The sequence below is a fragment of the Apus apus genome, chromosome 15 (genome assembly GCF_020740795.1).
Source record: "Apus apus isolate bApuApu2 chromosome 15, bApuApu2.pri.cur, whole genome shotgun sequence".
NCBI lineage: Eukaryota > Metazoa > Chordata > Aves > Apodiformes > Apodidae > Apus > Apus apus.
The window spans coordinates 1,740,717-1,767,782 of NC_067296.1; the positions used below are offsets into that span (position 1 = coordinate 1,740,717).

The 27,066-nt window shown below is 47.2% G+C and overlaps 1 protein-coding gene across 1 annotated transcript; it reads left to right on the forward strand.

Annotated features, from left to right (window-relative positions):
* The first annotated feature begins 50 nt into the window (after positions 1 to 50).
* AHCY (adenosylhomocysteinase) lies at positions 51 to 27,016 on the forward strand. Its single transcript, XM_051633521.1, has 10 exons — positions 51 to 152; positions 1,813 to 2,003; positions 4,877 to 4,952; positions 6,780 to 6,932; positions 13,541 to 13,653; positions 17,064 to 17,271; positions 18,095 to 18,182; positions 19,036 to 19,153; positions 22,821 to 23,015; positions 26,046 to 27,016. The coding sequence occupies exons 1-10, from the start codon at positions 125 to 127 to the stop codon at positions 26,175 to 26,177; spliced, it is 1,302 nt and encodes a 433-aa protein (XP_051489481.1). The 5' UTR covers positions 51 to 124; the 3' UTR covers positions 26,178 to 27,016.
* Positions 27,017 to 27,066: the final 50 nt, after the last annotated feature.

Sequence of the window (27,066 nt, forward strand, 5' to 3'; positions counted from 1 at the left end):
GGCCCCCCGCAGCCGCCAGCCCCGCACGCCCCGCCCCGCGCAGGCGGGGTCGCCGCCTCTCCTTAAAGCGCGCTCGGAGCCGCTCCCGCCTCCTCCTGCGGCCCGTTCCCCGCTGCCCGCCAGCATGTCGGACCGGCTGCCCTACAAAGTGGGTGAGTGCGAGCCCCGCGGGGGGCTGCGGGGCCGTGCCGGGGAGCCCCGCGGAGCGCGGCTGGATGCGGGGTGCGGGGGGGGGGAGAACGATGTCAGCCGGCCCTGCCGAGCCCCCGGCGCGGGGCAGGGTCGCCTCGGCGGCCGTGCTGCTGAGACCCGCGCCGAGAAACGAGCGGGGGCCTCTTGGGGGCCGCGCCGGCCCTTGGCAGCTGCTGCCGCCTCCCCGACCGGCCCCGGAGGGTTTCCCGGCCCCGGTTCGGGGTTCCCGGCCCCGGTTCGGGGTTCCCGGCCGCGCTGGGGCTGCTCCCCGGGCCCCGCAGCCCCCCTGCCCCGCCTGCCCTGCCCCCGGGGGCTCAGGCTTTCAGCTTCGAACGGGAAAGGATCTTTCAATCTGGGGCTTGCGTTACGCGCTTCCCTAAAGATTTTGGCGGGTCTTTTTGGAGGCCTGAAACTCCACAAACCCCCCTCCTCCTCCTCCTCCCCGCCTCCCACACGCCGATTTTTTTTAATAAAGAAAGGCGTGTTCTTTGAAGGGTAAGTTCAACCAGAAGGACGTCGGGTCTGATTCATAAGCGAAGGCTACGAACCTGAAATCCTACGGGGTATATGTCGTAGCAGGCCTGGTAAAACCCAGAAAAAGCTCTTAAGAGGGGTAAATTCAAGACTTCCCTCTCGGTGTAGGTGTTTTCATGGCCCTTCCACTCCCTGGGCTTCCTTCAGCCCCCCGTGGGTGTGAAGGCTGCGTGCACAGCTGAAGCACAGCCAGTAGCTTCTGTGGCCCCGAGGCTTGGTTTTGGAGGAAAATGCTGTTAGCTTGTCTGTGTTAAAGGTGGCACACTCACTGACTCGCAGCTCCTGGCGTTCTTGAGTGCTCTAAACGACCTGTCTTCACTAGGTAGATGAATGAAAAATATCTGACTGTGTTTTTAAGTGAAATTGTAAGCTTCTGAAACAGCTAATTAGGTAAGAGGGACGCTTTGTGACACCAAGTGGTGCACCTAGGCATGAGCTGCTTGACCCTTGCCTTTTGAAGGCTGGAGCCCGTGGTGAATGCAGTATTTTGTACCCCAAGCCAGCTTGCCCCTTTTGTTCAGTTTTTGCTGACCTTTTCTGCTATAGCTCCTTTTTGCAAAGGCAGAAGTAGACTTGTGACTGAGGTAGTTATGGTGCCTTGAAAATAATCTTTGTGGATCCAAGGGGGTAGGAGGCCTGCAGCTTAGTTCTTAAGAAAGGGAGCTGGGCTGAACTCCTGGTGTGCTGTCTGTGGGGAAGGTCTTGCCATGCAGGCAGCACTGCCCTCCAGGTGCAGGGCTTAATCCTGTGGAAGCAAATCTCTCTGGGAAGTGTGAGACCCTTGGGCAGTATCTGTAAGGAGTGCTGAAGGCATAGGGTGTTTGCACACTAGATCACAGCTGAATATGCTTGTACAACAGCACACTGTTTAGGCTCTTCGGGTTTGGTCTCAACTTGTTTGAAAGCTTGTGTACCCTAGTAAAAAAGAAGGGAATAACTGGAATAGGGCCTGTTTTTCCCCCAGCTCTGTCTCCCAGCTGTTGCTGGGTGTTCAGCTGTTGCACCTGATGCCTGTCCTCAAGTGTGTGAACAGATACCGAGGTCTCAGCTATTTAAACTCTGACAGCTGTCTGCCTTCTCTTGCAGCTGACATCAGCCTTGCAGACTGGGGTCGCAAGGCCATTGAGATTGCTGAGAATGAGATGCCAGGGCTGATGAAGATGCGGGAGATGTACGCGGCAGCCAAGCCCCTGCGAGGCGCCCGGATCGCCGGCTGCCTCCACATGACCGTGCAGACAGCAGTGCTCATAGAGACCCTGATAGCCCTGGGAGCTGAGGTACAGTGTCTTGAGTTTCTCCTTCTCTTGGGTAATGCTCTGCCTGGGGCACTTCTTCTGTCATATAAATACCTCAGGGCACCCTGGCAAATATCACCACTTTTTGGAAGAGACCGTGCTGCAGTCTCCAAGTGGATGAATTGTGTCTTCTCTCCTTAAGCCAAAAGCTTGTCACCTGTACTCTCTGGGAGGTGGTATGTGTCTTCCCTCTGGACAAGCTGCATCGTCATGAGTGCCCTTTTTGGCTGGGTGGTTGGCTGCAGCAGCCCTGTCAGCTGTGTGTACAGCACCCTGAGCTGTGGTACCAAAAGCTGCTCCCACACAGCTGTGTTGTGCTGGGGCATGCAGTGCTGTTGCTGGCAATGCTGGAGCTTTACTGACTGCCTCCAGCACAGATTAGCCTGGATTAAGAACCACACTGTGCCCTGGTAAAGTCAGCAGAAACTAATGAAGCTTTCTGAGAGTTCATTCTGGTCCTGGAGCTGTGCAGGAAAACAACAGGGAGGTAGTGTGGGTCAGTGATCCACCGACTTTGAATTTGTTGTGTGATACAGTTACCAGTTACCCAGCTCCAATACTGAAGACCAAGATACTTGTAAGCCATTTACTGCATTGTGCCCTCTGCCTGGCTTGCTTGGTGAACTCCAGACATCACGGCTGAGTGTTCACTGTGCAGGCCATGAGGAGAGCCAGGCATCTGAGCACGAATCCACATACCTTGTGTGCTGAGCAGGGAGCTGACTGGAGCTTGATGATGGATTATGTTAAGTAGATATGTGATCTGAAATTCCAGCTTCCTCAAGTTTAGCTCCCTGAACTTGGGCTTCCCAGGGGCCAGGTTGGATGGGGCTCTGAGCAACCTAGTCAGGTCCCTCCCAATGTAGGAGGATTGGATCTGGATGATCTTTAAGTTCCCTTCCAGCCCAAACCATTCTGTGTTTCTATATGAATCCTTCCCTGGGAATAGTTAAGAGTTGAGCAGTGTTGTTCTGACCAAAAGGCTCTGGGAGAAGGGGAAGCTTTCCCTGTAGCAGCTGAGGCATTCCCACAAAGTGGTGGGGGTGCTTCTAGTGCCAGGTCAGCCTGGGCAGTGTGCTCTGTGGTGCAGGTGTTCTTCAGCTTGTCCAGAGCTCTTCCATGGCTGCAAATGGTGGAGTACTGAAGGAGAGCTTTGTGGAGGTACAGCCCTGGCTTTATTCCAGCTACTCTGTGTATGAAATTCTTGTCCCTCCGTGGATTTTAAAGCAGTAGCCACTGAAATTTAGGAAGCTCCTTGCTGTGCCTTTTGGTGGTTGTATCCCAGTGCAGCTGGCCTAGGCACCAGCTGTGTGCTTACTGAAACATTGCTGAGCTGCTTTAGCCTGAGCACAACCCCAAATCAGGGTTGTGTGGGATTCACCCAAGCCATTCAGGGTGGTACCTGCAGAGATTTGGTTCCTCTAAGCATGAGTTATGGCTGTGCCTTTAAGATATATGTTGTCCTGACACCTGCATGGCAGTTTGGACTTCAGCTTGAGTTTGAATTCAGCCCTGGTTCATCTGCTCAGCCAGAACTTTGGTGCTTGGGAGGGAGGAGTAAAACTGATGAAGCCATACCCTACACAATGAGGATGTAGCTCACTGCAGCATGGTCATCTTGGTATCCCTTTTTTGGCTAGGTTAACAAAGATAGAATAAATATTCTGTTCTTCAGAATGTAAGCTTTAAAATTGTAATAAAAACACACCCTCTCCATAATACAAATATAAGTATTAGGCTCTGAGCCCATCAGGTATGCCAGTTATTCTAGGGTCTGTGCCAAACTGGTGTTAGAGATCTGAGGGTGCAGCTGAAGTGGTCTGTCTTGAAGTGCCTGAAGTGTAAACAATATATAGTTATACTGTATCCTTTGAATTTTGTGACACCTCCTAATGTCATCCATACTGATATGGAGGGAGCTCAGAAAAACCCAGGTGAGGAGGTGCAGTGCTTAAGGTCACAAATTCTGTTGCCCTGTGCTCCTTTCAAGAGTGTTTTTGCTGACAGGTGTTGGTTGGTAGACTCAGATGAGGTGTTTCCTACTGCAGCCCTTACTTTGAAGTGTCAGTTCTTGACAGAGTATCTGAAAACTGGCTGAAGGGTGATGCCTTACTGCCCTCTCTTCTCCAGGTCTGTTACAAATAAACATGCAAATACCTGCCAGTCAGCCCTGGAGGGAGCAGAGTGAGAACTCATGGGTGGTTCTGGGATGTGGTGGATTCTGTGCCCCCTGGGGAGCTGCAGGAGGGATGCAGATACTTTTCAATGCAACTCAGCAACGTGTTTGCTTTTCCAGGGGCCTGAGCCTAGTTATGAAATCTGTGTGGAAAACACTTAGCTCAGCTGGAAAAGTTTCCATGACTGGAGCACAGAGTGGGAGTTGGGTGAGCATTGTACTGGAGAATGCTGTTGTAGTGTAGTGTTTCAGCTGCATTTCTTAGTCTTCTGAGTGCCACCAGGTGTTTTGCTGCTTGTCCTCATTCCTCAGTGGACACTTGCTATGTGGCTGTTCTGAAAAGCTGAACTTCATTGACCAAAACTTTCTAAACCCACTCTACTGTGCACTTCCTGAAGATCCGTAGCTGAGCTGGCTCTGGCTGCCTGGCAGAAGCTCTCATGAGTAAGGAGATGGCTGAATATGTGGCACAGCTAAAGCTCTTGTTACCTTCTCTCTCAAAGTGACATGATTTTCCCTGGCCTCAGATAATTAGTTTTCACCTTAACTTTGCAGAGCTACTGAGAAAGGCACTAATATGCATTTCTGCTCTTGCTCCATTTTTAACTCCTGTGTCTGGCAGAGAGTGCCTGATATCTCAGGACTTTGCTCAGCAAACAAAACTTGGGTTGTTTTCCAGGTACAATGGTCAAGCTGCAACATTTTCTCCACTCAGGACCACGCTGCAGCTGCTATTGCAAAAGCTGGTATCCCTGGTAAGTTTTCCACCTTTAATTTGGCACTGAGGTGGGTTGTACTGCCTGTTCTAGCTAAAGCAAACTCTGTACAAATCAAGCCCTTCTGAACAAGCTTCAGGATAGAAATAGCCCATCAAAAGCAATGGTTGTTACAAAACAGGACATCTGATTCAAGCTGCATTGCATCAGACTCTGCAGAGCACCCTGACAGTGGCTGGTGTTAGGCTGTGAAAGGGCCTTGGCTGTAGGTTACCAGCTTTAAGCCTGGTAATTATGCTCGTTGAATGGGCTGGGTAATTAAATGGATTGGTGTGTAGGTGCATGTAGAGTGAGGTGTGTGGTGCTTTCCAGCAAGCTTGGTGCTAAATAGAGGTGGGGAAGGGATGTTAACCGCAGTGTGCCCTGTTACAGTGACAGGGCCAATATTCAATGTTACTTTAAGGCTAGAACTAGGCCAGCTGTGTTGCTGCCTAATACCCCTGAAGCAGTTTATCAGGATGCTGCTGTTTTGTTTCTGTTACCTGATAAAGAGCAAGTCCTTGCAGAGCAATATGAGTACATGAAGCTGTTTGCTTAAGGATGCACAGTCTTTATGGCTCTGTGCTGGGAACTGCATGACCTGAACCCCATGTTGGCAGATGCTAAATGTGATTTCTGGCAGCCTGGTTCTTTGCTTTGGGATGTGTCTTTAATTTCTGTTGTGATTAGCTGTTCCCCAGGCCTTTCCCCAGCTGTGGTCCATTCTGAGGTGACAGAAGGAAGTGGACCCTTCAGCTCCTGTGGGGGTCACCTCCTCTGCCTGTCTCTGGCAGGTGATGTCAAAGGGCCAGGCAGGACTCTCTAGATCTGATGTTAGGATATTGCCTTCCCCATTGCTCTCAACACCCAAAACTCAGCTGAAGACCAGTTTATGGGTGGAGCACTTGTCTAAGTTTGACCTTTGTCCTTGGTATCCTTGTTTCATGGAACAGGCTCCTTTTAAAATTGCACATCAAATACTGAGCTTCCAAAACCTTGGAGGAATGTTGATCATTTGGGTACAGTAGGAGATACTGATGCACATTTCTTTAGAAGAGGCATTTGCATTTGGCTCTTCATGGCTCGAGAGTTAGTTTTCTATGTAAAGAATGAAAACATGACAATGTAGCCAAATGCTGGGGTCTGTAAATCAAATGCCTAGTACACGTTGGAGTGGCTGAGTACCACTGGGGTTCAAGTGTAGCATGAAGCCAGTGCAAATGTCTGGAGAAGCAAAAATGCTGCTAGATACAACATGCTGAGGGTTGCAGTGGGGTAGATATTGTGATACAGAAATATGGCCTAATAAGAGTAGACAAAGCATGGCAACTTGGATTTCAGCACAGTGCTAATGACTAGAATTTAAACTCAAAAGTTGTTGAAGAGTTTGTAGCTCATGCTAAAGTCTAGTCCCTTTCTTTTGCTGTGCTAGAAAATGCTGTAGTTGTGTTTTTGTTAGTATAGCAGTGGCTATTTGTAATTCCTGGTAACACAGGGTGTATTAGGGGTGCAAGTGGGGTGTTACACATTTGAGTCTGCTTTAGTTTGCTTTGCCTTCTCCTGCTTGACATGGAAAACAAATAGAGAGCAGTGAAGTTTCAAAATTTGGACCGAGTTCATGGCCTGTAACAGAAGGCAAAGTGGTTCCATTTCTGCTCATTCTGAGATCGTTTTTTTCAATGCAAATGTCTTTTCTGGCCTGCAGGCCCAGATAATGATCTGTCTGTCAGCTCTGCTACTGAGAGCTGCTGCTGAAATCTTCCTTTGGCTGCGTTACTACATGCTGAGTAAGAAACTGGCTAATTGTGTGTGTTTGTTCCCATGTAGTGTTTGCCTGGAAAGGGGAGACCGACGAGGAATATCTGTGGTGCATCGAGCAGACCTTGTACTTCAAGGATGGGCAGCCCCTCAACATGATTTTGGATGATGGTGGAGATCTTACCAACCTTGTTCATACCAAATACCCACAGCTCTTGAAAGGTGACTTTTGTTTTCTTTTGGCAGGCAGAGTTCTGGTTGGGAGGCTGTTTAGGCAATCTGTTTCTGTGGGAGTTCCCTGCTTGTGTCAAATGGGTTGGGGAGGAGGGACAGGCAGGTGCAAACAGGCTATGAATGAGTCTGAAAACTGCTTGCAGTCCAAGATGAGAATCTCTTACCTGCAGGAGCTATTTCCATCTCTGCTCTGTGGTATGTAAGCTACAGTGACCTGTCCTCCTGGCCATCCTGCACAGTGCCCATTACCTGAGAATGACCAGTGGTACTGCCACTTGCCAAAGGCTTTCTGACATGCTCTTTGTTATGGAATTGCTTAATGTCTGCTTGGAATTAGTATTTTTAACATTTAATGCTTTTTCTTCTCCATGATCTTAGTGCACCTCTGCATGAAGTTAGGACAACCTGTAGTTTTTCTTGGAAAGGGAACGGTTTTCTGCCTTGCATCAGCTACAAGGCATTAACTCATCCAGTTGATGTTCAGCAAAGATCCTGATGGAGTCAGGGCTGGGGCTCTTCCTTATTTGAGTCCTTATCTTCAGTGTAAGCTGGTAAAACTGAGAACAGATCAATGAGGTGTTGCTAGCACATGTTGAGGTAAAAAGATTGACCTGAAGGGAATTTGGCATGACCTGCAATAGCAGACTGATCTGTGCCTGGCAAGTGGGACAGATTTTCCTTAGCTCTGGCAGTGTTCATCTGTGCTGCTGCAAGCCACAGCTGCCCTGTGTTGGTAAAGGCTGTGTTTGATCTGGGATGCAAAGAAAATTGGGTTGTGGTGTGAGATGGAAACTAAACTGATACAGTGAGTTGTGCTGGTGCTCATTCGTGGTGAAATTGCAGTAGGAGCCTGCTGGATCAGCTCTCCTCTGACACTTACTGCTTTAAGAAGAAGCTATGGGGAAAAATTCTGAAGGTGGCAGGCCATGGATAGGGCTGAGTGAGGGGGGAATCGGGCTGCTCCCCATCAATGTCCTCATGTAGGCAGGGAAGGAGGAAGAGTGGAAACCTCTGTAAGATGGGCCTCGCTTTCTCCTTCCTCCTCAACCTGATGTCATTAATAATCCACCACTCAGCAGGTTTGTGGTGCTTAAACTGTAGTGATAGGTTTTCACTGGTGTCTGCTCAGCCATGCTGAGATCCCCTCTCTTCTGTCAGAGGTCTCTTGATTCCTAAATTGTCTCTGATGCTCATGATCTCTTCTTGCTTTCCTGCCATTTGATGCCAAGGAATACCACAACTGATCATGCCTCTGTCTTCCTGGCATTGTCAAAGGCCAAAAAAAAAGCATTTGCCATGATCCTGTTTTGCAGGGTTGTTTCCCTGCCATGCACATGCACCACCTCAGTGGGTGTCCCTGTGCCTGGGGGTCCTTGTGCTGAGCTCCTTTCACACTTCCAGCCCTCCTGCTGTTTGCTTCTCTCTCCCCTCCAGCCTTTTGCTCCCTCTTGTCTTGTGCTCTGGGTGTGGATGGGACTGGTATAGTTGGTGCAACAGAGCAATGGCTGTTGAACAATCTCCTGCCTTGACATCCATCTTTAGTCTGCCATTGATAAAAAGCCTCCCTACTGCCTGGACTTGCTTCCTAAGTTCATAGGAATGTCTCTTCCACTGTTTTTAAGGAGTCTAGGCAGGAGGCCATGCCTGTTAACATTTCCCTTGCCAAAGTGTGTGTGCTGTCTGCACTGGCCAGAGGTGAAAAGCCTCCTTGCAGCAGTTCAGTAAACTAAGACTGATCTCTGGAGGGTGACAGAACTTCATCTGCTTTACCTTCCAGTCCATTGCTCCTTGGAAACAGCCAAACTTCCAGAATGGGACCAACTGAGTAGTCTTGATTTCACTTAACTGTGTATCAGCTGTTTTTTTGTATCTTGAAGATAACAGAGACTAATATCCTGGTTATATTTGGTGTCTTTGGGGGAGAGGCAGGACAAGAGTGATGTTGGCAGAGCACATGCAGTGTGTGGAAAACCTGGACTGTGAGTGCAGGAGATACTTTGACATGTGACATCTGAAAGTGCCATTTGCCATTTAAAGGCTGGGCAAGTTTTCTGGGCTAATTTTGAAGGGAACTGCCTGTCTTCCATGCTTCAGCTGCTTCCAATTTAAATAGACTTTAGTTCAGTCCTAGTATGCAACTAACAGTTGAAAGTAGGGCTCTTTCAATTCTCCTTCAACTAGGAGATGTGTTACATAGCTGTGTGGAGATGCTCAGCAAGCTTCTCCTCTCCCCAGCTGTGACTGCTGCTAGAGAGCAGAATCACCTTTGTACTGTTGGCTTATTCCATTAAATTAAATGCCCTTAAACTCAAGATAAATAAAGGTAGGAGAGGGAAAACTAGAACTGAACAACTGAACTTGAGCAAGGGAGGTCTCTGCTGTTGAGAAAGGATGGAGGAGATGGGATCACTTGTGATTGATTGATACAGACTTGCTCATTGATCAAGAGGGGGGAGCAAAGCAGGTCTGAGTGTTCAGCAAGGCTTTGTCAGTTCCATTCAACCTTTTCCTTGCTGTAGGCCCTTTGCTGTTCTTCAGTCACTCAGGTGTGGAAATTGAGTGGTGTAGGTGGCACTTCTTTTAGTGTTTTTCTAGTTGCTAAGTAGTTTAGACCAGCTGTAAATGTCACCTGGGGGCAGCAGGCAGGTGGCCTTCAGGGAAGGGAGGCTGCTGGTGTACATGGTGGGAGGCTTGTTTACTGCAATTTTAAAGATAATCTGCTAAACTTAGAATTATCAGGCTGGAGAGCTCTAGAAGGATGACACTGTGTCTGCTCATTGCTGGATAGACCAGAAGAGAAAGGACAGGTTTGGACTGGAGGTTTCTGCCATGACCTTCCAGAGATTTCCTTCACAAGGGGATAATGGTATTTAATCTAGGATGTTGCAGTGGAAAACTGATGCATTTGGGAGAATTAGTGCAGATGCTGTTTCACCCTACACCAGGCAACAATCATGAAAATGTCCTGTCCCTTCCAAGCAAGCCTTAAATATGCTAAAGCCTGAGCTCATTCTCTCTGCGGGTAACCATGTGGGGAGTGTGGTTACTGGAGGGTCTCTGTGGAGTCTATGATGGGACAGGTCACCCTCATCAAGCTGTTTCTTCTTGTGTTGTGGGTCTCATGTCCTTTGTCTGACAAGGTGCTGGTGCTTCTCACTGGTTGTCTGGGAAGCAAAAGGGAGGTCACATGGCTCAGTCTGTCTTAGACTCTGTGGAGACATCTGTACAAATCCTGGTTTGAAAACTGTTTTGGATAGCTTGGAGACACGAGCCAGAAGGGCTGCGTAGCTCACTCAGGCTTGATCTGTTCCTGTTAAGCAGCAGGGGTGGGTTTGAACCTCTGAGAGAGTTGGGGTGTTCAGCCTGGAGAAGAGAAGGCTCCAGGGAGACCTTAGAGCAGCTTCCAGTGCCTGAAGGGGCTCCAGGAAAGCTGGGGAGGGGCTTGGGACAAGGGCAGGGAGGGAGAGGACAAAGGGGAAGGGATTAAAAATGGAAGAGGGAGATTTAGGTGAGACATGAGGAGGAAATTCTTTGCTGTGAGGGTGGTGAGACCCTGGCCCAGGCTGCCCAGGGAAGCTGTGGCTGCCCCATCCCTGGCAGTGTTGAAGGGCAGGTTGGATGGGGCTTGGAGCAGCCTGGGCTGCTGGGAGGTGTCCCTGCCCATGCAGGGGGTTGGATCTGGTTGATCTTTCTGGTCCTTTCCACCCTAAAACCGTCCCGGGATTCTGTGAACCCGCCGTGGGGCGCGGTGGCTCCGCTGGGGGGCGGTGCGGGGCCGTGCGGGGCTCCCGGGCTGCGGGGCTCCCGGGCTGCGGGGCTCCCGGGCTGCGGGGCTCCCGGGCTGCGGGGCTCCCGGGCTGCGGGGCTCCCGGGCTGCGGGGCTGAGCCCAGCCCGGGGCGCGCTCGGCCGGGCAGGGGGAAGCCCCTCGGCCAGCCTCTCCTCTCGCCCTCAGCGGGCAGAGGCAGCTGCTGAGCTGGAGCTGCCGGTCTCAGCTCTGCCTCTGCCCCCTGCCCTGTGCCGGGGCTGCCGCTGCCGACCCGCAGGAGCAGCCCTTCCAGCGGTGCTTCTGCAGCTGCTCCTCCTGCCCCGGTGTTACAAATGAAATGTAGTGTTGATTTTGCATTCTAGTGTTAGAAACGTAGTGTTGGGTTTGGTTCATATATATATATACACTTTAGTGTTAGGAATGTATAGTTTGTTTGAGCACATATATATATATATATACTTTAGTGTTAGGAATATATAGTTTGTTTAATGTAAGTGAGATATCTGCACATTCCACTGACACCAGGAGTGGTTTATGGCCCAAGAAACTGAGGGACTTGATTGGGCTCCATCCAGGGGATCTGAACATGGAGCAGGATTTACAGCCCAAGATCAGACCCAACAAAGCCACCTCTGTCTTGCTCCTAGGAGCAGGATGGCACCAGTAGGTACAGATCATTTTGGGGATTGGGAAGGCAGCTAAGGGGGCAAGAAAGGTCAAAATTTTACCTTAAAAGGTAAAAAGTGACCTGCTAGAGTGGAATGTGTCAACAGGGGTGGGAAACTTAGAGGATAATTTGAAGCGTGGGATGGGCTGTAAACCCTGGAGTGCCCAGCCACAGGGGAACAGGGGAGGGAACTTTGGGAATAGGGAATATAAACCGTTATTCACCTGACTATGGGTGTGCCTGCTTGTTTAGGTCACCCATTCTTGCAAGAATGTAGATAAACTGTGCTTGGCTGAAGGATCCGTGTGGGCCTGTTCATTGGCACGACAGACGTTTCTCACACTATGCACTTCTGGCAGATCTTGGTGGCTGGGGAGGTAGTGAAACCCAAACACTTCCAGACCAAGAACTAACAGGCTACAAAATCCCAGCAGCAACCCCCAAAATACTGATTGGTGTTGTCTTCCACTTGCCCATCCCTAACGCGGGGCACTGAGGAGGTTGTGTGGGTTGAGGAGCCTGGGTGGGCAGCCTGGGCTAGTCCTTTGGTCCCTCTGCTTTTGGTAGCTGTGAAATAGGAAGGGGAGTGCTCACCTTTTTGAAATACTAGGAGGGCTGTGGATAGAGTGTGAATGAAAAAAGAAACCATGTGGGAATTTGGAGTGATTATATGTTATACAGCGAGACTGAAGTATTAAAAATGACATGAAAAGGAGCAATATTTCTGTCTCTTCATGGAGGGTAGCCTGGGCTGTCCCTTTCTTCATCAGTAAAAGGACCTGAACAGAGCAATTCTAGTGTTCTTTATTGCTCAGTTTTTCTATCAAAATTACTGTAAAATTATTTTGCTTACGAACATTCTCTCCATTTTATTCTACCAGAGCTCTTGCCTGAAGGGGCAATGTCTTTCCTTAAGTCTCTGTTGTACATAAAACTTGGTATTAATGATTTTCTTTTTTTTTTTTCTTGTGAGCCTGGATTAGCTCCAAGTGCCACATGGATCTCTAGAGATGTTGCTTGTGTTGGTGGTTTCAGCCTGATTTAGCAGACTTCTGTTTTTCCCCAGTAGTTTGTATTTCAACAAAATCATTCTTTGTGGGATGCCTCCAGCCCTTAAAGAACAAACACAATTACCATGTCCTCTACAGTGGAAATTCAACCAGACTGGATAGTTTAGTTTCAGATTTATTCTGTTTATCATAAATTTCATGCCTTTTCAGGCAGGTAGGCTTTCAAAATAATCAAGGTGTTGCCCAGTGTAGCAACTGTGCAGTTTATGTACAGTGAGGTATTGCTAAGAAATTAGAGAGGAGAGAGATCCAGAAGTTGTGGGCAGTGATGCCACTTGTGGACAACTGGCTGCTGTCAAAAGGTCCATGAAGATTCAGGACCCTCAAAGCAGGGGCTGCTTTTACAGCTTAGGCTTTTGGTGCAACATGGAGCCAGGTAACCTCAAAACAGTTCCTGTGTTATCAGGATCTTAGTCCATTTTGTGATGATGGTGTTTCTAGACAGTCCTTTGTCTCTGGTCTTTGCCTCTTGGACTGTTCTCAAGCAAGGGTGTATTTGAAATCATGTTTGATTGTGCTAGTGATAGCCATGACACTGAAGCTTCGTGTAGCTATACCCAGATTTTGGGGGGGCTCTTGGCTGTGTATTCAGAGCTGAAGTTGATCACAATGGGAGGACTGGGAATGGTGAACTGTGTATTATTCTTATTGTACTTTTTTTAGTGGATCCAAGTGCTTTAGGTTTAAGTGTGGTTATCTAGGTGTCATCTCCTTTCCAGTCACCTTGCAAGAATGGACTAGGCTGTGGAAACATCACTGAGGTGAACATCTTGCCCTTTTTGCAGAAGAGTTTTTTGATCATTTTGTGAGAGGATAGATTAGTGGGGTCTTTCCTGATTCCCTGGTCTGGACCTGTTCCATTTTACCAAAGAATATTTTGTCCTGCTCTTTTAATTTCCTTGGGGGGGAAGAAACTGGTTTGAAGCTTCAAACTAGTGTTTGAGGATCCAAGTGAAAGTTCTAATCTCTTCCCAGCTTCCTATAAAGGGTTGGCTTAACTGAAGCCTCTGGAGGATGTGCCCAGCACCTGGACGTGTTGGTTTGCAGCAACATTAACACCAACTGAAGTGAATCCTTTTACTCTCCCCACAGGAATTAGAGGTATTTCAGAAGAGACAACAACTGGAGTTCACAACCTGTACAAGATGAAGGCCAATGGGACCCTGAAAGTGCCAGCTATCAATGTCAATGACTCTGTCACCAAGGTAATGCAGCTAGAGGTGTTCTGCTGTCTGACCACTTTGGTGCATAGTATCATAGAATGGTTAAGATTGGAAGGGAAAGATCATCTAGATCCGACCCCCCTGCATGGGCAGGGACACCTCCCACCAGCCCAGGCTGCTCCAAGCCCCATCCAACCTGCTCTTCAACACTGCCAGGGATGGGGCAGCCACAGCTTCCCTGGGCAGCCTGGGCCAGGGTCTCACCACCCTCACAGCCAAGAATTCCCTCCTCATGTCTCACCTAAGTCTCCCCTCTTCCAGTTTTCATCCATCCCCCCTTGTCCTCTCCCTCCCTGCCCTTGTCCCAAGTCCCTCTCCAGCTTTCCTGGAGCCCCTTCAGGCACTGGAAGGTGCTCTAAGGTCTCCCTGGAGCCTTCTCTTCTCCAGGCTGAACACCCCAACTCTTCCAGCCTGGCTCCAGAGCAGAGCTGCTCCAGCCCTTGAATCATCTCTGGGCTCTCTCCAGGAGCTGTGACCTCCGTACATTGGGAGCCCCAGCACTGGGCACAGTTTTCCAGGTGGGGTCTCACAAGAGCAAAGTGAAAGGAGAGAATCCCCTCCCTGGCCCTGCTGGTCACTCTGCTGGGGATGCAGCCCAGGGCACGTTGCCAGCACATGTTGAGCTTCTTGTCCTCTGAACTCTGAACCAAACCTCCTGTCTTGGACTGCAAGGACCCTAACAGGCCCAGGCTTTAAAGAGCCCTTGCTGGGCAGAAGTCTTGCTCTTCTTTCTCCTTATTCTGGACACAGTTCTCCAGGTGGGGTGTCACCAGAGCAGAGGGGCAGAATCACCTCCCTTGATCTCCTGGCCACCCTTCTTTCGATGCAGCCCAGGGTTCAGTTGGTTTCTGAGCTGCAGGAGCACATTTCCAACTTCTGTTGAGCTTTTCATCTACTACCACCCCCAGGTCGTTCTCAGGGCTGTTCTCAGGCCATTATACTATTGGACATGGCAGTTCTCACTGCTGGCCTCCTTTCTCTGCAGTTTGCTGTCTGAAGAGTGTCTTCTTGCTGCTCACAAAGATGCATCTGGCATTTTTATATCATACCTAGTGGGCTGGAATCCAGTTGATCTTGGAAGAAGCTTGTTTCTCTGCATCCTTTTGACCTAGATTTGTGCCTCCTGCATAATAAATATTAATACTGTTGGGTAGATTTGGCAATTCAGATGTTTCTAAAAAAGCCTATTGAGTGGATTTGGGTCGAGCTCACTTTCTGCTGGTGCCAAACAACTTCTTATTTTCAAGTGTTGTTAGTATTTATGTAGTAAAAGATTTGTACTATCCACAGTTACAGATCTGTGGGAATACATGCAGCTGAGCTGACAAATTCTGCTCTCCCAGTTTGATAGCTTCACTTGATACCAAGTTCCTATACTAGTATTTGGAGGGAGAAGGCAGGCAGCATCCATTTCTCTTCTTTCCCCCTGCCACTCAAATGTGTTTTTGGGTGAGACAGGTGCATCCAGCACTCTGCTACCCTGCCTGCTTGGGAATGCACAGACACCTGGAGAGCTTGTATTGGAATTTGGTGCTGAGGGGTAAAATCTCACCATGCTGTTTTTGTCCTTAAGAAGGCTTATACTGCAGGGAAAACCTGCAGGAGGACTAGAAAGGGGGATTTTCAACCAAGACTAGCTTTGGAATTTGAAGGACTGGTAAGACATTTTCTGAAATACTAATGGCAAATGTGCCTGTGATGAAACAGGAACTTCTAGAACCGAAGTGCAACTGCTTACATGTTAGTTCTTGACCAGTTTCTGAGGCTGGGACTGATCTGCCACTGGACCTGGTGAAGTGTTCCTGCAATGCCTTGGAGTTCCAGCTGCAACATTGTTCTACATGGACTTTGCAATTATTCATTAGAAATGTTTTACAGTTGTGAGCTGTTTTCCTGGACTGGAAACCAAACAGCAGCATCATTTTACATTTGCTAGATGGCAGCAGCCATAGCTATGTGGTAGGTCCCATCTGGAAGATGAGGGAATGGCTTCAAGCTGCAACAGGGCAGGTTCAGACTGGACATTAGGAAAAGATATTTCACAGGAAGAGTGGTCAGACAATGGAACAGGCTGCCCAGGGAGGTGGTGGAGTCACCATCCCTGGTTGTGTTTAAGGGTCCTTTGGATGCGGTGTTGGTGGATGTGGTTTAGGGGAGAACTTTGTAGCGTAGGGATGGTGGTTGGACTTGGTGATCCCAAGGGGCTTTTCCAACCTGAATGGTTCTATGAGTGTCCCATCTCACATCCAGCCATGCAGTCTGGAGGTTGCTTATAGCAGAGTGCTGCTTGTGCTGAGTAAACCAAGAGTCTTTGGTGACCTAAGGCTACAGAAAGCACAGGGCCGGCTTTGAGACCAGAGTTTTGCTGTTAATGGTGAGTACTTTATACCCCTGCCTTGGGAAGCACAGCACAGCTTTGGTAGTGAGATTTAAAAAAAAAATTGTTGGCTTTTGTAACTCTTCAGATTATCAAATCTGTTTGTACAGCTCATCCTCCTGGTCAAAACGAAGGGCCCAAGGTGAAAAAGAAGCACTACAAAAATCAGTACAGCAGTATGTTTTTGAGTTTAGGAAGGTGTTCAAGTGGAGCACTGTTTGACTTCTGACTTAGGAAGGGTGTTTTGATTGGGAGATCTGGCTGTTGAGCTCGTGTGTTCGTGTGAGAACAGGAGGAGGTTGTTTTCAGTGGGGCATTAGGAGATGAAATCCAGGCGTTCCTGGTTGCAGTGACTGTTGCTGTGAATGGCTGCTTGCTGGATTTTTGTAGGTCTGAGCAGTGGTGAGGTCTGGCAATGTTCATGTCACTTTTCCTGGGGGAAGACCCAATTTTCATCTTTCTGGGCTGCAAGAACTAATTTCTCATAATTGATGTGGGCAACTTGTTGCCGCTGTAGGGTGCGGGTCTTGCAAGGATAAGAATATGTGCTAAGCAATTGGCCAGGTATTCTGCTGGTGTTTTTTGTCTACCTGTGGCACTTGGTTCAGTTCATTGTCTGTCAAACAGCAACAGAGAACTGGTGAACATCTGGTTAAGGAGCTTAGACCTACCTCAGTACACAAGAATTGGTGATGCTTTCCCTTGATGAATTCAGGTTACCTCTAACAAGCTCTGAACATGTCTGAGCCCTAGTTGGTAGACACAACTTATTTATGAAATGCTTCTCACCAAGGGTGTGCTATCTTGTCTGATGTAACTATGTAGATTGGAACTGGGTACATAAAAATATCAGACCAGGTTATCTTCTTCCCATCCCTCCCTGTGGTTCAGGTAGCTAGCTGGCTGTTGGCCTCCTGGTTTGGAGTACTTGCGTGTAAGTCCCTGTGGTTTCTCTGAGGAATTTTTCTTTGAGTGACTTTCATCTGTTCTGAAGCTGCTCCTTTTCCTCCCCCAGAGCAAGTTTGATAACCTGTATGGCTGCAGGGAGTCCCTGATCGATGGCATCAAGCGCGCTACGGACGTGATGATTGCAGGGAAGGTGGCCGTGGTGGCCGGCTACGGCGACGTGGGCAAAGGCTGCGCCCAGGCCCTGCGGGGCTTTGGGGCCAGGGTCATCATCACTGAGATCGACCCCATCAATGCCCTGCAGGCAGCCATGGAAGGTGAGACCTGGGGGAGGCGACTTCATGCAGCTGGCAGGGGTGTCTGCATGTGTGTGGAGCAGTAAGTGGCCGGGAAGGTTTCAGTGGGCTCCGTCCCTGTTGAGGGAGATGTAACTCCCGTTTCACTGTAGGAATTCTTTCCCTACAGTTAGGGAAGGAGTTTATTAGTACAGGCCTTGAAGATGTGTTTGGGTTCAAGGATATAGAGACCATAGTGGGGTAAGGCCACTATTTCATAATGCTGTAAACCTGGTTTTGGGTGGGTTCTTTATCTTCAGGTTGTGCAACTGTAACCTCCAGTGTGGGCTGGGGCTTCACTATAATGTCTGTGCAGTAAACCACCAGGCTCTACCTTCAATAGATATTTTTGGAGAGCAATGCCATGCTCTCTGCCTTTCCAGAAGCACTCATGGCATGCTCTGGAAGCTGTGCCCTTTCTCTCCTGTGGATTTCTCATGTAATTATGCTGCTTAGCACTGTCCTGTCCCCTTTCTAGTCATGCCTGACTAAACCTGCAGGTGTTGTGGGTGCACTTACCTTTGAAAACTTGACCCCCTGAATCCAGTCTGAGTGCTGTGCCAGATACTGCACCTATGGGCATAGGACATTAAATGTTTAGATCTACAGATTGGAAACAGGTGAGGGATAAATATTTGTCCTGTGTTGGTATTTAGTAAAGTAATTATGCCCACAACCTTGCGTCCCCCGCAGGCCAGACACTGGCATAGACTCCTCTTATTCTGTGTATTTTTCTATTTGTAATATTGTAGGCCATTTCATAAGTGCTGGTGGTTGGTAGAGGAGTAACCTTTTCTCTTTTCAGGTTACGAAGTTACAACCATGGAGGAGGCCTGCAAAGAAGGCAATATCTTTGTCACCACCACCGGCTGCACTGACATTGTTCAGGGCAGGTAAGGTCTAGCCACTTGTTTTAGTGAAACCTATGTAGTTGGATTTTTTTTTTTAAATAGAATCATAACTTGTCAGCAGTATGTTGAGGGTTGCCACACAGTCTCACTTCTGGACATCAGAATTTAGCATCAGTTCAGTGAGAAACTGGGGCTTTGGTCTTTCAGTTCTGTTGGACATTGCCACGTGGCAGGTGTTGCTGTCTTACAGCACAGAATGCTGGAAAAACCAAGGTGTAGATGAATAGACAGACTTCTGGAGGATCAGAGCATCAGGGCTAAATTCTATGCTAAGACAGATAAATGTGAACAGAAGAGGAGGTGGGTAAAGGTTGAAAGTGATTCCATCTGTGAATACACTAAACCAACCTGTTCTCAATAAACTGCTCTGCAGGTTTTTTGTTGCTGCTACTTAGATCTTAAATTGTAGCCTCTCCACTCCACAGAAACTCATTACTTTTGTCATTTGTCTCATATTTTTGCTATTACATTAGAGGTGTAAAACTGCTGGAAACTTCAAGGTCATGAAATAAATTATTTCCTCTCTGGAGGAGGAAGAATTAACTGCAGGTATTTCAGTTTTGATCAGTTTAACAAAATAGTTTTATTTTCCATGCTGGGAAAACGTTTTCTCTCCAATACCTTCTTATATCCCTGGGAAGTGTCCTTCCCTAGAAGCTGGATAGCTTTTCCCAGTGGACTTCATATGCCTGGAAGATCTTGGGAGAATCAAATGCAGTCAGTGAGCTAGGCATGTTTCATCTCTCCTTGAGCAGAGCTGTGGGCCACAGCATCTGCTGGTGCTGAAGAGGAAAAATGTTGTGCATTAACTTCTGTTATAACTTTTTTTTTGCAGGCACTTTGAGCAGATGAAGGATGATGCCATAGTGTGTAATATTGGCCATTTTGATGTGGAAGTTGATGCAAAGTGGCTGAATGAAAATGCAGTAGAGGCAGTGAATGTTAAACCTCAGGTGAGCCAGCCCTTGCACAAACTCTCCTGCTAGAGAGAAGCAAGAGCTACTCTGTAGCTGTTTCCAGAAAGGGTAGTATTTCTCCTTGGGTACTTTGTGTTTCTAGCTCTTCTGGAAGCCATTGTTGTTCTGGGCTAATCAGAGTGGAGATTCTGCTCTTCCCTAATTAACCTGGAACAAGCTGTGTGTCCCAGTCTCATGTTGGTATTGGAACAATTGGTTCCAGCCATTGCCCAAGTGTACAGCCTGGTCTCTGGTGAGAGGCATCTGTGATAGATGCATCTTTCCCCATGCTTTCCTACTTCCTTGACAACAGGAGCTTACACCTTAGTGGTGCTTGTGTAAACAATTTATTGCATCAAGGTCAAAGAGTAAGTCAGCTTTGATGTTTGGGGTATGGTGAGGAGGCATGGAAATGTGCTTTCTTTGATAGCCCCTAGCTGAGAATGGTACCATAGCTCAGTTTCAAACCCCAAGTTAGATGATGAATACAGAACAGACCATCAGAGATGGTATAAAACTTCTGAAGCACAGAGCCCATGGACTGATCTGGATTTCATCTCAGGAAGCTGCTTGCTTGTGTACTGCTCTGCAGCAGTCTTGATCCTGGTGCAGGGTGCCAGGATCAGAATGAATCTGGAGGGAATAGCTTCTGGCATCCTGTCAACATTTGAAAAAATGTATACCTTTTTTTCAAAGCATTTTTTTGAAGCCTCTGGAAAGCCTAACTGGAGCTTTGCCAAACTCACTTCTCTTCCAGAATTAGTGGCTTCATTTTACAAACCTGTGTAGACCAGAAGTCCATGTGTGGGCAGACAAGGTGAGATGTTTTATCTCTGCTCAGCTTGCATTCCCACCATGAATTTATTTCAAGCTATGGTTTTAGCTGCACAGGAAAATGGAGATCTAAAAATTTCAGCTTTTCAACTTTGTGTCCTAAAGCAGACAAACAAAACTAAACTTAAATCAAAGCTGTTTGGTAACACCAGCATTGAGGGAGAACATCAGGTCAAGCAAGCCAGGCTTTGGCTGTCTTAACATGGGACTTCTAGTGACCTTTCCAAGGTTGTTACCTGCTTGTTGAAAGGATTCTGGGACAGGTTTTCTGCCTTTTCAAAAACACCACACCCAAGCAGATGTCTTAGCAGATCTTGGTCTGCTCTTCCAGTTTTCATAACTCCCCTGTGGCTTGTTTGCCACCCACATTGAACTCCTTACTAAGAAGCTGTGAGAGTCTCTTCAGAATCCTGCTTGCTGTTGGGTCACTCTACACAGGCTTAACTAGGTATGAAGTTGTACTCCCAAGTTCTCACTACACCTAGGTCTGTTCTTGCCCATGACCCTAGTGTGGAGCTGACTTTGCTCAACAGCTCTTGTCCCAGAGGAGCCTGCAACTGGCTGCTTGCTTTCTGGTAGCTCAGGTTTTAAAACTAAAACTGGGAATGCTCAAGAAGGACATATTGTTGAAAGCTAAACTGGGTCTTAATGTGGTAACATATAAACCACCTGCCACAATGGAGCTCTTGAAGTCCCTATGAAAAATGGTGTCACTGTTGACAGAGGCAGCAGTCTCTCTTTCTTTACACACTCTCTTGAAAGAGCCAGGCTGTTGCAGAGGTATCAGGTGCAATGAGATCTAGTCCAAGGTATGAAAACCAACAAGTTTCTGACTAACAGAATATGGCCTTTTCAAAAGGATGGAATTAGGGGTTAAAGTTCTACCAGTCTTTTATAAACTGGAGATGGGCTGTACCTGGAGGTAAATCTGATTTTACGTGGCCATTCCACATGTTTGAAGCTTTACTGAAGTGAGATGGCCTATAGATGTGTGCATTGCCAAGCCCAACAGAAGGGCTCTGACTGAGGTTAGGACTTGGGTGTTAGACCTAACAGGGAATCTGAAGCACTGATAAGTAGTTTGAAGCTTCAGGTGGATTCTGTTGTTGGTGTGTTTAATGGTGTAACTAGTCACACTGTGCTAGTTGTATACCCCTGTGCTCCATTTTGTGTCTGTTTGAGATTTCTTGGCCCTAAAGACTTCAGACCTGCATGACAAGATAAGGAGATACCTGCTGAGCAGGTGTTGTGTGAACAATTTCTGCTGTGTAAAAGCTTCATTTTTCTTCATTTTCTGTCTCAGCTGATTGCCATGGGGCAGTTGGACAGGAGCAGACTTAAACATGTTCTCAGGGCTTTTAGTGTTCTCCTTTCTGGCTACTTCCTCCTTGGTTTCATTACTTCCTTCCATCATCTTATAGCCCATATGGTGTTTTTTGGGTGGACTGGGCACTGTCACTGGTGGGCCACAAAGAAATATTGCAACTGCTTTGTGGTGAGCGTTCCTACTGACCCTGCCTTGCTGTGCTGCTCTTGGGCAGGAGAAATTCAGAATGTTATTTAGGGCTTCTCTTTGAGGTGGTTGTTGCCTGCATGTGTTGTGCTGAAAACAATCTGTTACATGAACCCAAGAAGCAGAAAACAGTGCTGTGACTGGAGTGTAGCTGGGGAAGACAGGTGGAGGCACAGATGCTCCCAGGGCAAAACACCTGTTCTAATAAAATGGTTTTTATTGCTTTACTTGTAACATCTCTGCTAAGGACATGCAGAGATGGTTTTTCAGAAGGTGGTGTTGTTACAATTAAAGTTTAATTCCACATTGCTTTTAACTTACAGGCCAAAGCTTTAAGCATAAAAAGTGATGATTGTTTTGCTTCATGTTAAATAACTTTAGAGACCAAAAGTGGAGAAGAGACCCCTTTAGGTCTTTCACAGTTGCTGTGCTGTGACAGCATAAGATAAATGGCCTTGTCTAAAGCACTAGGCTTTGACAAAATTGGTTGTTGATTAACTTTTAAGTCTTTCCAAAGTTTTGCTCCACTCCCATGTGGGAGTCAAACCAGGACAGATGTGACATGAGCAGCAAATACCAGTGAATACTGAAATGTTCTTGTAACTTACAGGCCATATGGGCATTTCATTATGGGCTTTAATGATGTAACCTTCTACAGGGGTGAAGGCAGGAGAGGGAAGAGCTGGTGAAAAGGGGAAGCACAGTGAACTTTAATATTGTAGGAGCTCAGTCTGGCCCAGACAGTTGAGGCACATTTTAAGTGACAGTATCTTCTGAATGGTGTGGGACTCTGTCATATAGCTGAAGACCCATCTCTTTAGCCCATCTGAGACTTGATTCTGTTGACCAGCTGAGAGCAGGGGAGTACACCAGAAGCTGGGACAGCTGTTTATAATACTGTAAAACATTGGCCTTGGGAAGTGGGAAGAGTTCCAGGGGAGCAGTTTCAGCAGGCTCTTACCTGTGTTTTAGAAGCAAAGGCTCTGGGCTGTTGCATGCAGCAGAATGTCTCTCCATGCTACTTGTTACAATTAGACATACATGAGCTGCTCACAGCATGCTTCCCACCACAGCCAGCTGAGTGTGCATGTGGAAAAACCAGAAGATCTGGAAAGCTGGTAAAGGATGAGGCAAAAGCTGAGATTCATCTCGTGTGAAGCCCAGAATAGCCACGGGCTTCCCAAATGCTGGCTGGGAATTGAGGGAGCTGTGTTTTAACTGGGATCCAAGTGTGAATTGTTGATGTGGGAAGAAGCCTCCAAGGCTTTGCATGATTTAAATGCCCTGACACCCCCCTGCTCTTGCTTCCCCCCCCAGGTGGATCGCTACACGCTGCGCAATGGCCGGCACGTCATCCTGCTGGCTGAGGGCAGGCTGGTCAACCTGGGCTGTGCCATGGGCCACCCCAGCTTTGTTATGAGCAACTCCTTCACCAACCAGGTGCTGGCACAGATCGAGCTGTGGACCCACAGTGACAAATACTCTGTGGGAGTCCATTTTCTGCCAAAGAAGGTGAGTTGGAATAGCGAGTTGCAGGGTTTTAAGGAAGCCGACTTCAGATGTGATCGTGAGGATTGGTTTCCTTTGTGCTGGAGTTGATTTTCCTACTGTGTTGTTGAAAGGAGCTTCTTTTCCTCATTGAATGCTTGGCTGTGGTCTTTCTGAATCTGAAGTGGGCTGATTTTGTGCAGAACTGGGACTTGTCTGTCACCTGTGATAGGAATGTCACTTTTTTGCTTGATCTGAGGTCCCTTCCCTAAGGTGCTGGGAAGTCCTGTGCTCCCTCAGGGTAGTCAGAGAGCTTCTCCCAACCAACTTGTGCCTTCTGCTGAACGTCAGCATTTACACCAAGCCTATCCAGCAGCAAAGTCTGGTGGGACAGAGTTGAAGCTGGATTGAAAGTAGGAATTGCTTTTACTGCAGTTGGGAGAGTCTGGGTCCCATTTGCACCTGAGCAGACCTTATCACAATCTGTTCCTAACAGCTTCACAAAATCTTGACAGATTCCCTTGGACTTTCCTTTAACTCTTGAACTTACCTGTGCATTCTCTGTTCTTGACAAAATCTGGATCATGTCATAACTTGCAAATTCCCTCTATAGAACTAACATGGTTTTCATTTTCCCAAACATGCCTGAACACTTGGAAGGGTTATTGGAAAAGATGCCCGAGTTAAATCTCACTGCCTTTAGAATGCAACCAGGTGTGTGACTACGTGTGAAAATACTTTTCATTTAGGAAGTAGAATGTGTATGTTTGGGGTTACTTATGAGTTGTTTGAAGGACTTAAGCTTCCAAAACCATCTGCTAATGCTCAAGCAAAGCATACAAGCATAGGAGTTGATCAGCAAGTTGCCACATCATCTTCAAAGGAAAAGGTTTGTTGACAGCTCTCTTGAAAATGAGAGTCCAGTGTTGCTAATAAAATGTAGTTTCATCCTCTTCCTGAATAGTAATTTTTAGTAAGTGTACCTGAGCTGGAGTAAGAAGTAGTGCCCAGGCCAGCTGCTCACAAACAGAGCTGCATGCCTTTGGAGCGTGTGGCAGAGAGCTTTTCAGGTTCATACACTGACAAAAATCTTTTTGCCCTTTGTGCTCCGTAGGGAATTTCAAAGAATAAAGCAGTCACCTTGACAGAATGAACACAAGATGGGCAGAAGAGCTTTCTCTTGAGAGATTTCTGGCTGGTAGCTTCCTTGGTCTGGGTAGTAGGTTTGTGGTCCAAATGTAAAATTTAAGAACTACCAAGTACCTGATACTGCACTGGCCTTGACTGCAGGAATGTAATTTTGATGATTGGCCATTACAAACACATTTCTGCAATGTGTGTTCCTGGAAATCTAGGCAAACTGTTTTGTCCTTATCTTGGCACCAAATCTATCCTTCCTTGTGCTCAGCTGCCTGATTTTAAGGTCAGAATGTCAGCTTACCTTCATCTAAATCTGTGTAGCTTTTTAGCTTAAATCTGGAAGTCCCCAAACAGAAGCAGCTGTGAAAACTTCTCTCTGCTGCAGCTTGAGTACCTGATGTGGGCAGTGTCAGGGACTCAGCTCATTTTCAATGGGTATAATCTGTCTTAAACTTGCTGGAAATGCACCTCTCAGATCTTGACACGTCAGCCTAGTTAGTTAACCAGATATGAATTTAATTTTTAATCCTCTTTTTTCTGGCAGGATCTACTAACTAATCTTCGTTTCCCTCCTAAACACAATCCTAGTTAGCTTTTCTTTCTGTTGTGATTTGAAACATTTGTGACTCTTATGCAGTGTTCAGTAGCTTTCATGGTTCACTTCCACATTTTTCAGCCAGTTCTTCTTATGCTTTTAATTTTGTCTTGTACATCTTGGGCTGTGCTGGTTCTCAAGAGATGTTGGCAGTTCTACTCTGAGCAGGTTGAGCTGCAGTGAATTGTACTTAGTACAGATGTGGCTTTTTACCTGGCTTTGGCATTACTTCAGAGTTGTTGCTTGTTGCCACACTCCCTTTGAGTGGGAAATCTAGGACTAGTTATGACTCATTTAGGACATGCTGGTTCACACAAGCTGAAGATCTGGTCCTTGATTGTTTTGTTGGTTTATTGCCCTCTAAATATCTTGCAAAGTCAACATCTGTTCAACTAGTGTGGAAGAAACACTGCTGGTCTTTCCCATGCTGCTGGAATTCAGACTTGCCTTATATCTGTTTCCTGAGCAATGATTACTGGTATTTTTGCAGGAAATACAAATGGTGGTTCAAACTTGTCCTGCTGTAACTAAGCAGCACCTGATCCCTTCTTAGTGCTGTTCTTCTGTCTTTGAATAGCCTTTATGACTGTACATTCCTCTCTGGCACAGCAGCTGCTTTGCCATTTTCCTGGTTTTCTGACTCCTCTGTAGCTGTCTCCTGTAGCACTTCACTGTCTTGTAACTTTATGCATCTTTCAATCCCTTGAATTTGTGTGTGTCCCTCACACTTCTGGGATAAAGAACATCAACATTTCTGAGCCTTGTCCTACAGTCCTCCTTGGCTTTGTACTTCATGAAGACAATGCCAATAGATCCTAGTCATTCTGGAATGAATTTCTTAACACGTGTGCCCCTAAGATAGGATATCTGGAAAGGAGGTGGATTCTTTCCAGTATTGGAACTGATGTAAAATTGTAAGATGATAATCTTACAATCAGGTGTCTGTAGTAGAAATGTGACCAGAGCTTGACTGTTCTACCAGACTGAATATTCTTACCTCTGAATATTTTAACCTGTTCTTTCCTTGTTGGGTGGATGAGAATGTGTAAATGTGACTGGAATGGGCTTGATTATATGGAGTTGTCTATCTCACTTCAGCTTAATTTGACTCTTTCCAAGGCATGGGGCTTTTCCATCTGCACACAGTTCTGTGCTCAGGCAGCTGAGGTAGGCTGGCAGGAAAGCTGCTGTGTCAGTCTGTCCCTTCCTCCTCAGGGCTGCTGGTGGTTTTCACGCATTCATTTCTCACCGTTGACCACGATTTCGTGAACCTACAGGACCCTGTTCTAATGTTCTTGTCTCAATACTTTGTTTTCCAGCTGGATGAGGCTGTGGCTGCTGCTCATCTGGATAAGCTGTGTGTGAAGCTGACGAAGCTGAGTGACAAGCAGGCCAAATACCTCGGCTTACCGAGAGACGGGCCGTTCAAGCCAGACCACTACAGATACTGAGCAGGTGGCACCATCCAAAGACCAAAGTGCAGGGATACAACCTTCCAAAGCTCTTGTGTGTTCTGGGATTCTGAGAACAAACCCTTTGCCATATTCCTCTCAGTGCTGCTGAACCCCTGCCCTTTACTAAGGAAGCTTCAGGGCCTTTTTTGTTAGTGAAAGAGGATCACTCTGACTCTTGGAATTAGAATTGGTTACTTAGCTAATGTCGTGGTGAAAAGGTTCCTATGCACCTTTTACTGACTTTAGTGTCTCAATAAGGGGAGCACAACAGGAGACTGCTAAAGGAAAGTGCATAGCACTGTCAAACATGTGGCTACAGCCCCTTTGAACAGGCTAAGCAGTGAGATGGGGAAGTGTCTACAGAGAGATGCTTTTTGCCAATGCCCTGCTCTAATTAGCTGACCCTTGTTAGGAGGCTGGCAGTGTCAAGCTTCTCTCCACAGAGGTGCCCTAGCTGAAGTGCATGTTGTGAAACTGAAAGAAACAGTGAGGAGTACAGATGGCTTGGTCTCCTTTAAAATGAATTTAATCTCCTAGTTGGAGATTAGAGCTGGAGGTTTCTTCTATGTTAATTTACTCCATTGGTTTTGGGTAGAACAAAGACCCTTCTGTGCTTCCATACCAACTTGAGAGGTGAGATGAGTGACTCTTCATAGCAGCCTTCTGGTGTGTTGTGAAGGGCTGAGAAGGGATGGTTTAGGGACCTTGTTTGATCCTCTGAAAACACCAGCAGCACACTTCCACCCACAACTTGTTTATTCTCAGTTGTCATGTCTGCTGTGTCTTGTTTGTCACTGACTCAAAGTGCTTTTATTAAAGATCTGACTGTGGCCTGACTTGTTTTTGTACAGTGAGATGCTGTGGATTTTGCCATGGATTTGTTTAC